Raw genomic sequence first — 17,207 nt, 5'->3', positions numbered from 1 at the left:
TATAAAGAAAAAGTCATCTCTAATATCCCCACAACCAAGAGATAAATTTCCTTTCTGTTTTACCCAGTTATTTATTTATTTATTTATTTATTTATTTTTACGTGGGCAGGCACCGGTATCGAACCTGGGTCCTCTGGCGTGAAAGGCAAGCATTCTTGCCTGCTGAGCCACCGTGGCCCCAGTTATTTATTTTTTTTAAAAGAGGCACTAGAATTATGTCCTGCTTTATACTTGTTATATTATTGACATTTTCCCACACTAATTTCTTTGATAGTCCTATAGAAGTACATGCAAGGATAGAGAGTAAAAAAGAACTGGAAGGGTGGTTCTTAACCATGGCTGCATAGTAGAATCACTTGGGGAGCTTTTGAAACTCTGTATTTTGTGCGTGGTTTTTCTGTAAATCTGCGGTTGCTCTAATTAAAAAAAATTTTTCTTAAGCTCTACTCAGACCAATTAAATCAGAATTTCCAAGGAGAGAGCAGGGTCTCAGTTGTACTTTAAGTCTCTAGATCTTTCCAATGCACAATCAAGGGTAAGTACTACTAGGCTATATGATGTGAGACTCTGCCATCTCAGAATTTAGTCCTAGCTTCTATAAAGCACCAACTTGGGTATATTTCCAGAAGCAACAGTTTGCATTCCTTTAATTGGGGGGGGGTTAAATATCTTTTTATAAGTTTGTCATTTATATTTTTCTGAACAGCACCTATTCAGTCATTTCAAATACTTCTTTTGAGTTATTGCCTTTTTCTTATTCATTCCTAAGAGACCTTTCTTTTCATATGAAATAAATCAACCCACCTTAAAGAACAAAACCAACAATTAAGTAACAGTTGCAGTGAACAAGATATTTTCTTAGCTCTATATAGACATTCACTCATTTAATGCTCATAATAATACTTTATGAGGTAGGTATCATTATTATTCCTACTTACTAGACAAGGAGACTACAGCACTAAAATGTTAATTAAGCAGTGGTGTCACAACTGAACCCAGGTTCAGATTCACAAGCCCAAGACAACTTGCTGTACTATCCTGACTTGCAGAAACGTAGTTTTGCCACAGAACAGCACCAAGAGAATGTCAACCAAGTCCCCAGACACCAGAAGATGGGTTCAATCTGGTCACTGCCAAAGGAGAAGGATTTGTGGCAGTTGCTGTTTTCTAGAACTTCATATCCAATACACAACCACACGTGGCTACTGATCACTTGCATGTGGCTTGTCCAAACTGAGATACCTGATTTTTCAGATGTGGTATGGAATAAAACAATATAAAATAGTTCAATAATTTTTAGTATTGACTACATGTTAAAATGATAAATTTGGACATACCGAGTTAAAACATGTTATAAAATGTCATCTTTTTTTTGCTTTTTAATGCAACTACTAGGAAGTTTAAAATGACAACCAAGATTGTATAATATATTTCTGTTGGACATGCTGTTCCAGAAGGATGCATTGTAGCCAAAAGAGAAGTCTAGAAGGGCAGTACATGGTTCTAAAGAGGCTAATCACAGCATGTGCTGTCTTGTTGGAACAAGGATTGAGGATATAGTAGAGAATAAGCCAAGTTTTTTTTTCTTTTAAAAAGCAAACCTAATTACAAAAATCCTGATAGCTCTCGTAGGAATGCCAACATAGCTAGGAAGGTATTGCAGGTGATTCCAAAGCAACAGGTTTAAAACTAAAAGGAATAGAATGTGCAAAGAATATTTTTGTTTCTTCTTCCAGTGGAAGCACAAGACTTTGGAGGAGAACTAAGGTATGAAATGGTTGTTAGAACGGAAGTCAAACCTACCTCCACCACCATACCCACCATGGCAAGTGGCAATTTCATGTACACTTTATCTAGAATAATGCATTACTGAGCTGCCATTGATCCTCAGGATATTTACCTGAACCCTTTAATTACTGATTGTCTATTTATATCACCTATCTCTGGTAAGTGTTCAGAAAATAACTAGTTTCCTCAAAATCATCAACTAGAATACTGAAGGGACCTGTAGGACTCAACTGCAAGTGCCTCTAGGGAGGCATCTTGTCTAACTGAACTCTTTTTTTTTTAAAGATCCATTATGGTCAGATTATATGTGCCCAATAAATATTCACTAAACACACGAAAAATGAAACTTAAAAGTTCACATGCTTAAAAAAAGAATTTTTAAGTAATTTCACAAAATTAAGGTAAACATTGAAAACACTATTTGCTATTGTCATTTGTGTTAAAATTTTAAGTACTAACAATTCTCATTCCATTCTAGTAACTGAAGCAAGGTTAAAACAAATATCTTCCTAGTACTAACATAACTTGCTGGACATATCTGAAAAGAGTTTTATTCACGAGACGCACATACTAGATGCAGGTATACAGACTATTTATTTATTTTTGTATATTTTTTTAATTAATTAAAAAAAGAAAAGAAATTAACACAACTTTTAGAAATCATTCCATTCTACATATGTACTCAGTAATTCTTAGTATCATCACATAGATGTATGATCATCATTTCTTAGTACATTTGCATCGATTTAGGAAAAGAACTAGCAAAACAGCAGAAAAAGATACAGAATGTTAATATAGAGAAGAAAATTAAAATAATAATAATAATAATAATAAATATATATATAAAAGGAAAAAGAAAAAACAAAAACAAAAGATACAAACAAACAAACAAACAAACAAAAAAACTATAGTTCGGGTGCAGCTTCATTCAGTGTTTTAACATAGTTACATTACAATTAGGTATTATTGTGCTGTCCATTTTTGAGTTTTTGTATCTAGTCCTGTTGCACAGTCTGTATCCCTTCAGCTCCAATTACCCATTATCTTATCCTGTTTCTAACTCCTGCTGGTCTCTGTTACCAATGATATATTCCAAGTTTATTCTCGAATGTCGGTTCACATCAGTGGGACCATACAGTATTTGTCCTTTAGTTTTTGGCTAGACTCACTCAGCATAATGTTCTCTAGGTCCATCCATGTTATTACATGCTTCATAAGTTTAGTCTGTCTTAATGCTGCATAATATTCCATCGTAGGTACACACCACAGTTCGCTTAAACACTCGTCCGTCGACGGACACTTTGGCCGTCTCCATCTCTTTGCAACTGTAAACAATGCTGCTATAAACACTGGTGTGCAAATGTCCGTCTGTGTCTTTGCCCTTAAGTCCTTTGAGTAGATACCTAGCAGTGGTATTGCTGGGTCATAATCCATTCTACCAGCCTATTTCTTTTGATTGGGAAATTCAGTCCATTAACATTTAGTGTTACTACTGTTTGGATAATATTTTCCTCTACCATTTTGGCTTTTGTATTATATATATCATATCTGATTTTCCTTCTTTCTACACTTTACTCCATACCTCTCTCTTCTGTCTTTTCGTATCTGACTCTAGTGCTCCCTTTAGTATTTCTTGCAGAGCTGGTCTCTTGGTCACAAATTCTCTCAGTGACTTTTTGTCTATAAATGTTTTAATTTCTCCTCCATTTTTGAAGGACAATTTTGCTGGATATAGAAGTCTTGGTTGGCAGTTTTTCTCTTTTAGTAATTTAAATATATCATCCCACTGTCTTCTAGCTTCCATGGTTTCTGCTGAGAAATCTACACATAGTCTTATTGGGTTTCCCTTGTATGTGACAGATTGTTTTTCTCTTGCTGCTTTCAAGATCCTCTCTTTCTCTTTGACCTCTGACATTCTAACTAGTAAGTGTCTTGGAGAACCCCTATTTGGGTCTAATCTCTTTGGGGTGCGCTGCACTTCTTGGATATGTAATTTTAGGTCTTTCATAAGAGTTGGGAAATTTTCAGTGATAATTTCTTCCATTAGTTTTTCTCCTCCTTTTCCCTTCTCTTCTTCTTCTGGGACACCCACAACACGTATATTTGTGCGGTTCATATTGTCCTTGAGTTCCCTGATACCCTGTTCAAATTTTTCCATTCTTTTCCTGATAGTTTCTGTTTGTTTTTGAAATTCAGATATTCCATCCACCAGTTCACTAATTGTAGCTTCTGTCTCTTTAAATCTACCATTGTAGGTATCCATTGTTTCTTCCATCTTTTCTACTTTGTCCTTCACTCCCATAAGTTCTGTGATTTGTTTTTTCAGATTTTCTATTTCTTCTTTTTGTTCAGCCCATGTCTTTTTCATGTCCTCCCTCAATTTATTGATTTGGTTTTTGAAGAGGTTTTCCATTTCTGTTCGTATATTCAGCATTAGTTGTCTCAGCTCCTGTATCTCATTTGAACTATTGGTTTGTTCCTTTGACTGGGCCATATCTTCAATTTTCCGAGTGTGATCCGTTATTTTCTGCTGGTGTCTGGGCATTTGATCAGATTTCCCTGGGTGTGGGACCCAGCTGGTTGAAAGGTTTTTCTGTGAAATCTCTGGGCTCTGTTTTTCTTTTCCTGCCCAGTAGGTGGCGCTTGTGGTGCTCGTCTGTCTGCGGGTCCCACCAGTAAAAGATGCTGTGGCTCCTTTAACTTGCCAATCCGAATCTCGCAGTCGGCCCGGGAAACCGCGCGTGGAGGGGGGGGTCGCCGGCCACCGCGGCTTGGGGGAGTGCCAGTCCAAATTGCCCAGCTGGCCCGAGACACCAAGCGTGGTGGGAGGGCCCCGCTATCCAACATTCCCAGTCGGACCGGGGAGCCATGTGCGTGGAGGGGACCCCAGTCGCCAGCCGCCCCAGCCGGGAAAACGCACGCCCCTCGGATATCTCACCACAGCGGATTCTCCCTGCCCATTCAGCCGTTCCAGAATGGGGTACGCTGTCTTTTTGGTCTCTGTCGTGGCTCTGGGAGCTGTTTCGTATTGTTTCTGTTTCTTTAGTTGCTGTTCTGGAGGAGGAACTAAGACCCGCGCGTCTTACTAAGCCGCCATCTTCTCCAGCAGATTCTCTATCTATTATTCTACAGACTATTTCTTGTATTATGAACAACAAAATATCTCTCCACAAGCTGCTTTTTTAAAACTTTGCTGCACTAAAGGGCATAATAGGAGAAGCCCTACTTGAGGCTCTAGCATTTGTGACATAAGTCCCTGTTTTGTATTTGGGTACAAGGATTTCTCCAAGATGATAGATGTCATCAGCACAGGGCATACCCACAGAGTTATCTTAGCAGATGCACTACATGATTTCTATATCCTGGGGTCTACGTTTACTGCTGCTGAAACCTCAAGAGCTTTCACACATTAGCAGAGGTGAGAAGAAGAGTTCCATCTCAATTTTAATTCTACCCTTGAAGGGAAGTGTCATGGTTAGGGACAGGTGTCAACTTGGCCAAGTTGTGGTACCTGTTTATCTGATTGGGCAAGCGCTGGCCTGTCTGTTGCAATGAGGACATTTCATAGGATTAGGTCATGATCACGTCAGCTACATTCACAGCTGATTCCATTTGTAAGCAGCCAAAGGGGAGTGTCTTCTGCAATTAGTGATGCTAAATGCAATCATGGGAAGCCTTTTAAGAAGGACTCAGAGGAGACAGGTTCCATTCCTGCTTTGGCTGGTGAGCCTCTCCTGTGGAGTTCATCCAGGCCATCCATCGGAGTCATCGGCTTCGCAGCCTGCCCTGTGGATTTTGGACTCTGCGTTCCTACGGTCACGTGAGACACTTTCATAAATTTTATATTTGCAAGTGTTCCCTGTTGATTCTGTTTCTCTAGAGAACCCTAACTAATACATCTTGGTACCAGGAGTGGGGTGTTGCTGCTGCAGTTCGCAAATACCAAATATGTTGGAACGACTTTTTAAATGGATAAAGGGAAGATTTTGGAAGAGTTGTGAGAAGCTTGACAGAGAAGGCCTAGAATGCTTTGGAGAGACTGTTGGTAGAAATGTGGACTCTAAAGATACCTCTGATGAGGCCTTAGAAAGAAATGAGGCACATGTTACTGAAAACTGGAAGGAAGGTGATCCTTGTTTTAAAATGGCAGATAATCTGGCAAAGTTGACTAATGGTATTGGCTGGAAGGCAGATTTTAAAAGCCATGAACTTGGATATTTAGCAGAAGAGATCTCCAAATTAAATGTCAAAAGTGCAGTCTGGTTTATCCTTGCAGCTTATAGTGAAATGTGACAGGAAAGAGATAAGCTGAAAACTGAACTCTTGAGTAAAAAGAAACCAGAAATTGAGGTCCCAGAAAATTCTGGGCCTACAGAAAGGGAGACTACAGAGTAAAGTGTGGATTTAACCAAATGTGGAACCAGCCAGCCATTTCAGAGAAAGTCAGGATCGGACATGGAGTTATCCAGGAAAGATTTGTGGAAACTCCTTATGTCTGATGGGCATGATCCAAGGCTACTGCATAGAAAGCCAACGAGAGTGCTGTGGGACCTGTATAAACAGAGCCGCTGCCAGTCTGGACTGAGGGGTTCAGAGAAGGGACACATTGGAGGAAAAATAACTTCAGAGGCAAAACCGTGGAGGCTGAGGTCTGAAGTCAAGAAGCCTCAGGCCAGGAGTGCAGACCCACCCAAGCCCGTGGAGAGGGTGAGTTTGCCCCAAAGGCAGAGAATGGGCCTTCCACCTCGTTGCAGTAGAAGAGTCATGCTGCCTCAGGCCTTGGAGAGGGTGAAGCACATTTCTTGGTGTTTGGGGAGAGCCTGGCTGCCACCACATGGAGGGGTTGAGCGTGTGCCCGGGAGATGGCAGAGAGCCCGGGTGCGGCCCCAATGCTTGGAGAGGGTGGAGCCAAGAGAAAGGTGGTCTCCCCAATATCCCCCAAGGTTGCATTCAGAGAGAGGCAGGCGTAGGCATTTGGAAAGGGTGGGACTGCCACTTTCTAAAGCCCTGAGGATAAATGACTCTCAGACTCTGAAATCTAATGAACTTTGCCCTGCAGGTTTTCGAAACTGTATGGGGCCGGTGACCCCCGTGTTCCTTCCTCCCTATGGAAATGTGTATATGTATCCTATGAATGTTCCTCCTTTATATGTTGGCAGCTAACAACTTGTTACAAGTTTTCAAAGGTCCAGAGCAAATGTAGAGAATTTTGCCTTAGGACAGACCATGCCTGTAACTGATTTGATGAGATTTTATACTGTCTCTAATTTGATACTTTGTTTGTATTGCTACTGAAAGGTTTAAGGATATCTGATATTGTTATGAAATTAATGTATTTTGTACATGGGAAAAACATGTCTTTTTTAGGGGCCAGAGGGTGGAATGTGCTGGTTTGAAAGGATATATGCCCCCTAAGAAAAGCCATGTTTTGATATAAATCCCATTTCTTAAAGGTAGAATAATCCTTATTCAATAATGTATATATGAAACTGTAATAAGATCATCTCCCTGGTTGATGTGATTTAGTTAAGAATGGTTGTTAAACTGGATTAGGGGATGACATGTCTCCACCCATTTGAGTGGGCCTTGATTAGTTTCTGAAGTACTATAAAAGAGGAAACATTTTGGAGAATGAGAGATTCAGAGAGATTCAGAGAGAGCAGAGAATGCTGCAGCACTAAGAAGCAGAGTCCACAAGCCAGCGACCTTTGGAGATGAAAAAGGAAAATGCCTCCCGAGGAGCTTCATGAAACAGGAAGCCAGGAGAGAAAGTAGCAGATGACACTGTTTGCCATGTGCCCTTCCAGCCAAGAGAGAAACCGTGACTGTGTTCACCATGTGCCTTTCCAGATGAGAGAGGAACCCTGAGCTTCATCGGCCTTCTTGAACCAAAGTATCTTTCCCTGGATGCCTTTGATTGGACATTTCTATAGACTTGTTTTAATTGGGACATTTTCTCGGCCTTAGAACTGTAAACTAGAAACTCATTAAATTCCCCTTTTTAAAAGCCATTCTGTTTTGTAATATTGCATTCCAGCAGCTAGCAAACTAGAACAGGAAGTAAAAAAATCAAAGTACTGCATAGTGATGATTACTTTAAAGTCAGGTTTCAGAAATTCTAAGGAGGGAAAAATCTCAAGTATTTCTCTGAGAAATATTTCCTGAATTTTGCTTGAATTATATAAATTCTTACCACTAGCTCTCATAACCTTGCAAGAGCTTTATCCCTGAAATAATTACACACTATATTCAAAATTACTTCAGCATTTCCTACATCTGATCACTTCACATCTGTTGCCAACACATAATGCTGTTGCTTGGAAATATTTTCATAATAGGAAGTATTCAAAAGGGCTGCAAACTTCAAGAAGAAGCTGTATGTACATGTGTGTGTGTGTGTGTGTGTGTGAGAGAGAGAGAGAGAGAAAGAGAGAGAGAGGGAGAGAAATTCATTAATGGAACCGCAGTGAAATCATTCACTTAAAAGTTCCAATTTTAATATTGTTATTTTTTCATTGGGGTTAAAAGTCAAGGTATTATTGCATGTCTTCATTTCTTTGCTTTCTCCAATGTCCACTGCCTTAATTTCCCACTTGAATCAATTTTTAATAATGGAAAAACATGTCTGTTATCAATAGTAGAATTTAAGTGATTCAGAAGGCTCATTTTTTACCCCTAGTTCAAGAAAAAAGACTAAGGAGAATAGACCTCTTTCTACAGGAAGGATTGTCAAATTCCATCAAAATCTGTCATGTGTTTTTCTCAGTTCTCAACACAGAAAAGACAGCCAGACATTAAGGAGCAATAGAGATTTCAGGGGCTATTTTTGAATTATATCATTATCTGCTTTCATTATAAACATAGCCAGTGAGAAGAATTTCATAGTTTTTTAAGTTTAGCAGATTACCTGGAAGGCTTATCAAAACCCAGATTGCCAAATCCCACCACTAGATTTTCTGATTCATTAAGTCTGGGGAAGGACCCCAAAATTTGCATTGCTAACAGGGTCCCAGGTATTGCCACTGCTGCTGGTTTAAGGACAAGACTCTGATAACTCCTGGTACAGGAAGATCCCCGATATATACCTATTTGCAGCAGTAAGTTTCCTTTCTTAATTCAAATCTTCATGGCTGAGGTTCTTAAACCCTATTCTAGATCTTTTCCTAAATTGGCAGACAATTTTCTGTGGCTTCAGAACCTACGTAAGCTGCATCCTTCTCTGACTATCCTTGGGTAAATATTCGTAAGAATGCAACCGTCTTCTGGAAGGAGAACTCAAGCTGATTCTTGAGTCCCTCTCTCTACCTCCATTATAAAATCTCTTGCTAATTATTTAGAGTGCAGTTCATAAGGAAAATGATTTATAAAGTTTATTTGGAAGGGATGGCTGTATCAAGAAAGAAGAATGGCATACTCACCAGAAGGGAAATATAGCAATTCGAGTGCTAATGAAAACTATGGCGAACATAACAAATAGGAGATCACACGTTTTCTGAAATTTGGCATAGTTTGCCATTTTGGCAGCCTATGAAAAGAAGGAATGTCACATATTAATTTAGTTAAACTGATAAATGAAAAATTTCTTTCAAAATGCCTGAGTCTCCTATAAAGTATAACTTATCAGATGCATAAAATTGCCTGCTACTTTGAAATGTCATGCATCATGCATCAGTATTTATAAATTGCCCAAAAGTTGAGAGAAAGGCAGTATTAGCTATAAGTAGAACTACTGATTGTAACAGATGTAATAAAACATTCAGCAACCTGAAAAATTCAATTATATGGTTGATTTCAGGAAAACAGAGAGAAAATAAGAAATTCTTGCATTATAGATGACATTAGCAAGCCAAAACCATGAAAAGAGAAATTTGGCATAATTATTCAAAATACAAAATGCTAAATAATCCTTTAAAGTTAGAATGAGGCCACCTGGCTTTATACAGAATATCTGGAACCATTCTGCATTTTCCTCATTTCTACTTGGAATGACAGGTTTTCTTTAAGCAGGTGCAGAGTACTCTGGGGAGACAGCACCCTGCCTTACTCTCATAAACTCAGAAAAGAATAAATTGTCACCATCTTGTTATTTCAACTAACCCACGTAGGCATGCTTTTGAAGTTACAGTAATGGATTGTCATCTAGATGAAAGTCACTAATGTTCAAAGTGTGAGAAGTACTCAAATAATTTATTATAGTGACTTCACTATTTTTATATTATAAATTAGTCTAGAGAAGAAATTATATCCTTTTTCCTACTATCCACTTTTTACCGGTAATTCTAAGTAAGAACAAGTGGGACTGAAAAGAATTTTACTCACTTCTTTCTACATTTTTAGCGTACATTCTCAGCACATAAAACCTTTGTCTATTCAAAGGGTTAAAATTAAAGTAGTCTTTTAAATTCATGACATTATTTTCTACTTCTTGGAAAGTTAAATTAGCTTGAGAGGATTATTGACAGTATCTCCCAAAGCTATAATTCAATCGCTTTTACTAAGACACAAAGCTATGGAAAAATGTATTCCTAAGGGAAAATGCCTATTAACTAAAGGAAAGCCAGGAACACTAACTTTTAATTTCATGAATACTTTAAGTGCGATACCATGAATTATGTAAGAAAGAGAGAAAGCACCTTTTCTCCTTCTGTTCTAGGTGAAGCATGTAATTTCTGCTTTACATTCATTCACAAGTATTTAATAAAGCATTACACATCAATTTTTCATAAAAGTCTGGACTATAAATCCCATCTTCAAAGAGTGGACATCTACATATCTCATTAACTGGAAATTCTCAAGTGTGATTTTACAATGTGAAAGAGAATCCAGGTAATAAAGAACATTTGCTTTTAAGTCACAGGAATGGGATTTTTGGATAAAAGTGGTAGTGACAATTCAGCCAACATTTTTGGAACTGTGGCTCTGCCAAGCACCCTGCCAGCCACTTTCACAGACATTAAAGTTGACAGATAGTACAGAATTGATTTCATTATTGTAGGCTGCTGTACACATTTCTACTTCGAGGCATACATGGGATTTAACCATATGATAACGGGTTTTTAGGGTATTACCTTTATACTAATTATGTTTCTCCTTCTAAAAAAATTGGCTGAATAGAATTTAGTTTGAATTACTTAAAAATTATAGTACCAAACTATCACTTGACTTACCTAGCACATTAGGACTGTCTTTATGTTTCATAACATTGAAGGGATCAGAGTTTTTAATAAAATGCTATATATACTATATATACTTCAACCCCCGACTAACTGCCTTTTCAGGGGATTCAATTTGATAGCGTGGAATTTCTGCTTATATTTCAATAACAGATCATTATTTGAGGGTGCTTCTATTCTATATCTACAATAACAGTAAATGCTTCAAAGATGCAGAGCTATAGGCCAACAGGAATAAAAGAAAATCAGAATTCAGATCCTAAGGGCCATTTCTATATGGACTTTGTAATCAGAGTTGATTTTTATTAGTTACATAATTTTCTTAGTATAGGGTGAAAAGACTTTAATGATAGAACATTATCTAGGTGAGACTCTTACTGGGGCCATAATTGAGAGTAAATACCACATCAAAATTGTCCTTGGAATTGTATATTTTGGAATTTGGTTGAGCATTTTCATTTTCCTTCCTTTTTTGCTATCACTCTAAGATTCTAAATGATAATGGTTTAGAAGGTTAATCAAATTGCAAACATTTCTATAGATACTCTTTGTACTAATATTCATAGAAAAAAACAGTTTTTATATATAATTTGCACCTTAGCATAAAAATACTAGGACAATATCTAGATTGGCAGTAAAAACTATGACTACTACTTAATTTCACTGGGATATACATCTACCATTAACAGGTAAAACTGAGTTATATATACTCGCTAGATAAATCAGTGTGAAATTTGTTTCACAAGAAAAAAATCTATTCAAGTAATGATTTTCATGTCATAAATCATTCCTTCCTTAAGTGTGGAATAGAAAAAGGTTTTCCCCTTTTATTAATAAAGAATGCTAACACAATGAACTTTTTGGTATAAAAAGTTATATACTGATTGAAAGTCTCCTTTTCACTAAGTTGACCTTCAAAGATGCACTCTGCTGTTTCAAAGCAGTTAATTACTATTTTCCCCAAGCAATACCTAGCATAAACATGGAATAAATTATAGTCTTGGGGGCTTCCTGAATTCTGGACTGTGTACACCTAAAGATGAAAGAAAACTCTTACCTCCAGGAGAAAGTCAGGGGAATCATGGAGACACAGGATCACTGTCCCTACTCGGATCATATTGCTGACATACGAAAAGGAAATCAAGAAAACAGATGCAAGGTGGTGCAGGAACATGATACCAAAGTCCTTAGGAAAAGAAAAACCACAGCTGCGTTAGAGTTTAGCAGTATTACATTTCTATTCACTCATTCGACCAATGCTTACTAAGAACATCTACAGGCCATGTGCTGGGGACAGTAAAATGAATACAATGCAATTCCTATCTCTCGGAAGTAGGCGAGACACACGGGAGCCCAGTGACTATGGTAGAATGTGATAAATGTCAAGAAAAGGGCCAGATCAGAGAGGGTGTTTTGTACTAAGCCAAGGAATTTGAACTCACCCTGAAAGCTATGGAGGAATTGCTGCAGGATTTCAAGCAAAGAAGGTTACAAATTTTAGACTTGTACTTTAGAAAGATCTTTTGGGTGGCAGTTCAGGTCCAACCGGACCATTTCTCTGACGACTAGTGGCTGGGGCTTCTGGATGTGTAGGTCATGATTTTGACCAGATGTGGCATCTTTGCTGGGATAACAAGCTAAAGTGAAGAAGGGGGCACTGGACAGCTCTCAGACTTGAGAGTCTCCTGGCTACATAAAAGGTCTGATGAGTCACACGGTATGGCTGAACATGGTGATTGTTTCTTATCTCAAAGATTTCTTGGAATGTACATCTCAATGTCTAAAATCCTTTTTCTGGAATATGTTTGTCAGAATGCTAAAAATAGGAATCTTAACGTTGGCTTTTCTGAGATCCTAATAAAACAAGCCCTGAATTTTAAACATTATTTTTACATAATCATAGAAAAAATATTTGGCAGTAAATTGGTCATCCTTATTTTACTCAACTTCAAGGGAGATGCCTCTTGGCCCATGTGAAAAGATCATCTTCCTGTGATATTGACTTCTCCCCTGATCATTTGGACATGATTTGTTATGGTATGAAATTTCTGTTGCTTAGAAATATAGTCTCTCTTATACATATAGTCTCTCTTATATATATAGTCTTTCTTATATATATTATATGTGTATAATTCCCATAGAAACATGAGCCTCTCTGGGAATTAAATACCAGGATCATCCCTAACTGTGCTCTACTCGAAGCCTTTGGAGAAAGAGGACTACTTTCCTATAGACCATTAACCTAAAGACACATAAATAGTCCACCTCTCTCAAAAAAGTGTACCACAAAACTAACCTATGAACAGAAGCTGGTAATGGTAAAAGAGTAGCGTGTGGGCTAAATATGAGGGAACATTTCCTAAATTTCTACTCTGGGAAGTAAGAATTCCCATGCTCATTTAAAAATATTTATTGAGCACTTACTATGCTCCAGACAATGTTCTAAGCTTTGGGGATACATCAGGAAACAAAATAGACAAAGGTTTCTGCCCTTGTGGAGCTTATATATTCTGGTGGAGAAGAACAGACAATAAGAAATAAACGCAGTAAGTAAAAGATCTCTTATGTTGGGAGGTAAAATGTGCTGTGGAAAATAAAATAAACAGTCAGAATAAGGGAGATAAGGGGTGCTGGTTGGTGGGAAAGGTAGGTTACAGTAGTAAATAGTGGGGTCAAGATAGACTTCTTTAAGAAGGTGGCTTAAAGCTATATAGATATATGGGAGAGTGTTCCAGGAAGAGAAAACAAACCATCCATAGGCTCTATCCATTATCCTCTTTCTATCTTGATGTGTTCAAGGAATAACAAGAAGGCCAGTGTAACTGGAGCAAGGTGTAAAAGGGAGAGAGTAATACAGGTTAGAAGGTTAGTGTTTACAACACTAGATTATTTGTAAACTAGTTTCTTTACCTTTTACCATTCCTTAAAAAGATATTTTTCTGTAACACATAATCTAACTCAACCTATCTGTATAGCTCAATTGAACAACTGAAACACAGGGAGCCCAGAATAAGAGTGAGGGCCTTTCATCCAGTACAGCTTAATGTAATGTCTGGATACATCCTAGAGTATATTAAGCAGATAATAAAAAAGTATTGGCAGAGTCCCTTGAGGGATGGGAGAAAAAAATACGGAACTATTAAACTTCACCACCAGGAAATCCCTTGATACTGTGTCGAACTTTAGGGACACCCAAATCAATAGGCCATGCCCTTGATCTGGAGGCTTGCTCTTGGGAAGCTTATGTAGGTAGCAGAGAAGCTTAGCCTACCTATAGGTGTGCCTAAGAGTTACTTTTGGAGGACGTCTTTTGTTGCTCAGATGAGGCCTCATTCTCCGTAAGCCCAGCTGTGAATGTGAAAGCATTGCCCTCCTGCTACGTGGGACGTCATGACATCTAGGGGTGAAAGTCTCCCTGGCAATGTGGGAGATGACTCCCAGGGATGAATCTGGTCCTGGCATTGTGGGATCAACAATTCATCCTTACCAAAAGAAAAGAAGTATAACTAATAAAGTATCAGTGGCAGAGAGAGTTCAAATAGAATCGAGAGGCTATTCTCAAGGTTGTTTTTATGCAAGTTTCAGGTAGACCTTGCTACCTGTCTTAACCTGCCAACCCCCAACCAGGACCATTCCAGACAATCCTAAAGAGCATCTAGGGCAACATATAAGATTTCACAAGGGTTCGATGCTCTAGAGTAACTTTCCAGAAACTTACAACCTCCAGATGAGTCCCTGGACCAGATAAGTCCTGAAGCCTAGAGGGCCCAGCCTCTCCTGAACATCAAATGGTTCCATCTCCCTACCCCATATTAGTGACAGCCCCTCCCAACATGAAAAAGTTAGAATGGCCATAGCCCAAACACCCCTAAAGAAAGGGATAGAAAGATCAAAGGTGATGGTGGAGTTATACAGAGAAGACAGGATTTAACAAGAGAATATGATTGCTGAATCATTAAATTGATGTCTCTTTTAGTCTCCAGTATCTTAGAGCACCTAGAAGTAAAAACCTAAAATTGTGGAATTGTAACCCATGTCAAACTCTGAAATATGTTCTAAAACTAATCATGGTGCTGTGCTTTGAAATTTATTGCTTTTTTGTATATATAACATATATTTATGTTATTTTTCATAAAAAAGAAAAAAAAAGTCGATTGCTTAAAAAAAAAGATATTTTAACTTTGTTAAATAGACAGAAGCCCTCCCTTACTTAATTCCTGATATATAGCTATTCTAGAAAATATTGGTACTCACAGATGAAGAGGGAAGTTAGGAACAACATTACTTTTGGGTCTTTAAAGGCTCGATTTTATTTACTATATCAGAACAGCTATAAAGCACTTATAAGTACTTTTTAATATTACCACTAGTCACCACTGTCCTGAGGTTGGCAGATGATCAGCCAAGCTGCTATTTTGATTTACACTGGCACCAACCATACAGTCAAGTAGAACCCTCAGTTTCTTGTAGACTCTACTTACTCTTTTCCCAAGGGAGGGCAGCTCTAATTGTGTCCCAATTTCTCTGAGCTGCCTTGTATTTTCCCTCTGCAACCATCTAGCCCTATGAGTTCTTCTCTAGTCCCTGATTCACTGGGTGAAAGGAGGCATTTTACCTGAATCTTTACTTTTTAAACCTGACCCTAACCTTTTCACAACTCAGAGAGACCTCAAACATTTTTGTTCAGTTTGTTGAAGCACGTTCACTAGGCAGTGGTTAAGGCAAATTCTCTACTTTTCTCTATGGGAGAACTTGTGGGTTTACAGAAAATCATGTTTAAAATACAGGATTCCCATGTACTACCCCACCACCAACTTCTTTTGGTGTGGAACATTTATTACAATTGATGTAAACTGCACACCAATGTTTATAGCAGCGTTATTTACAACTGCAAAGAGATGGAAACAGCCAAAATGTCCATCAACAGAAGAGTGGCTAAACAAACTGTGGTATATACATACGATGGAATATTATGCAGCTTTAAGACAGGATAAACTTATGAAGCATGTAATAACATGGATAGACCTAGAGAACATTATGCTGAGTGAGTCTAGCCAAAAACTAAAAGACAAATACTGTATGGTCCCACTGATGTGAACCGACATTCGAGAATAAACTTGGAATATGTCATTGGTAACAGAGTCCAGCAGGAGTTAGAAACAGGGTAAGATAATGGGTATTTGGAGCTGGAGGGATACAGACTGTGCAACAGGACTAGATACAAAAACTCAAAAATGGACAGCACAATAATACCTAATTGTAAAGTAATCATGTTAAAACACTGAATGAAGCTGCATCTGAGTTATAGGTTTTTTTTTTTTACTATTATTATTACTTTTATTTTTTTTCTCTATATTAACATTCTATATCTTTTTCTGTTGTGTTGCTAGTTCTTCTAAACCGATGCAAATGTACTAAGAAACAATGATCATGCATCTATGTGATGATGTTAAGAATTACTGAATGCATATGTAGAATGGTATGATTTCTAAATGTTGGGTTAATTTCTTTTTTTCCGTTAATTAATAAAAAAAATAAAATAAAAAAAAACACACTTTTATAAAATAAAAGTCCATGTTTAACTTAGGGTTCACTGTGTAGTTCCATGAATTTAAAAAATTTTTTTAGTCTGTTACAGTACATACAATCTAACATTTCCCCCTTTCAGTCATAATTCACAACATATATATATATATATATATATATATATATATATATATATATATATATATCAGTGCTGTTAACTGCTTTGACAATGTTGTGCTACCATCACCACTGTCCATTATGAAAACATTTCCATCATTCCAAATAAGAACCCTGTACATTTTAAGCCCTTACTTTGCATTTCCTATTCTCATCCCATCCCCTAGTAACCTACTGTCATGGTCAGATTCATGTGTCAACTTGGCCAGGTGGTGGTGCCTGGTTGTCTGGTTGGGCAAGTGCTGGCCTGTCTGTTGTTATGAGGACATTTCATGGACTTAAATCATGACCACGTTGGCAGCAGGCACAGCTGACTGTATTTGCAATCAGTTAAGGGAAGTGTCTTCTGCAATGAGTGATGCTTAATCTAATGACCAGAAAGCTTTTAAGAAGGACCCAGAGGAGACAATCATTCTTCCTGCTTCAGCCAGTCAGCCTCTCCTCAGAGTTCATTGAGGACCTTGATTGAAGTTGCCAGCTTGTAGCCTGCCCTATAGTACTTGGACTCTACATCGCCATGGTTACTTGAGAAATTTTATAAAT

General features: G+C 37.9%; 1 protein-coding gene across 3 annotated transcripts in view; it reads right to left on the bottom strand.

The window, feature by feature from the left end:
* Positions 1 to 17,207, bottom strand: part of CERS6 (ceramide synthase 6) — a 389,110-nt gene that overhangs the window by 52,528 nt on the left and 319,375 nt on the right. For all 3 annotated transcript variants that reach the window (XM_077154067.1, XM_077154069.1, XM_077154068.1), the window contains exons 7-8: positions 12,019 to 12,147; positions 9,207 to 9,313 (exon numbers count right to left, since the gene is read on the bottom strand). In XM_077154067.1, the coding sequence (XP_077010182.1) occupies positions 9,207 to 9,313; positions 12,019 to 12,147 (236 nt within the window). The remainder of the gene's footprint in view (positions 1 to 9,206; positions 9,314 to 12,018; positions 12,148 to 17,207) is intronic.

The sequence above is a fragment of the Tamandua tetradactyla genome, chromosome 3, assembly GCF_023851605.1.
Source record: "Tamandua tetradactyla isolate mTamTet1 chromosome 3, mTamTet1.pri, whole genome shotgun sequence".
Lineage (NCBI taxonomy): Eukaryota > Metazoa > Chordata > Mammalia > Pilosa > Myrmecophagidae > Tamandua > Tamandua tetradactyla.
The sequence above is the reverse complement of the archived record's forward strand: the minus strand, read 5'-3'. Positions and strand labels throughout refer to the sequence as shown.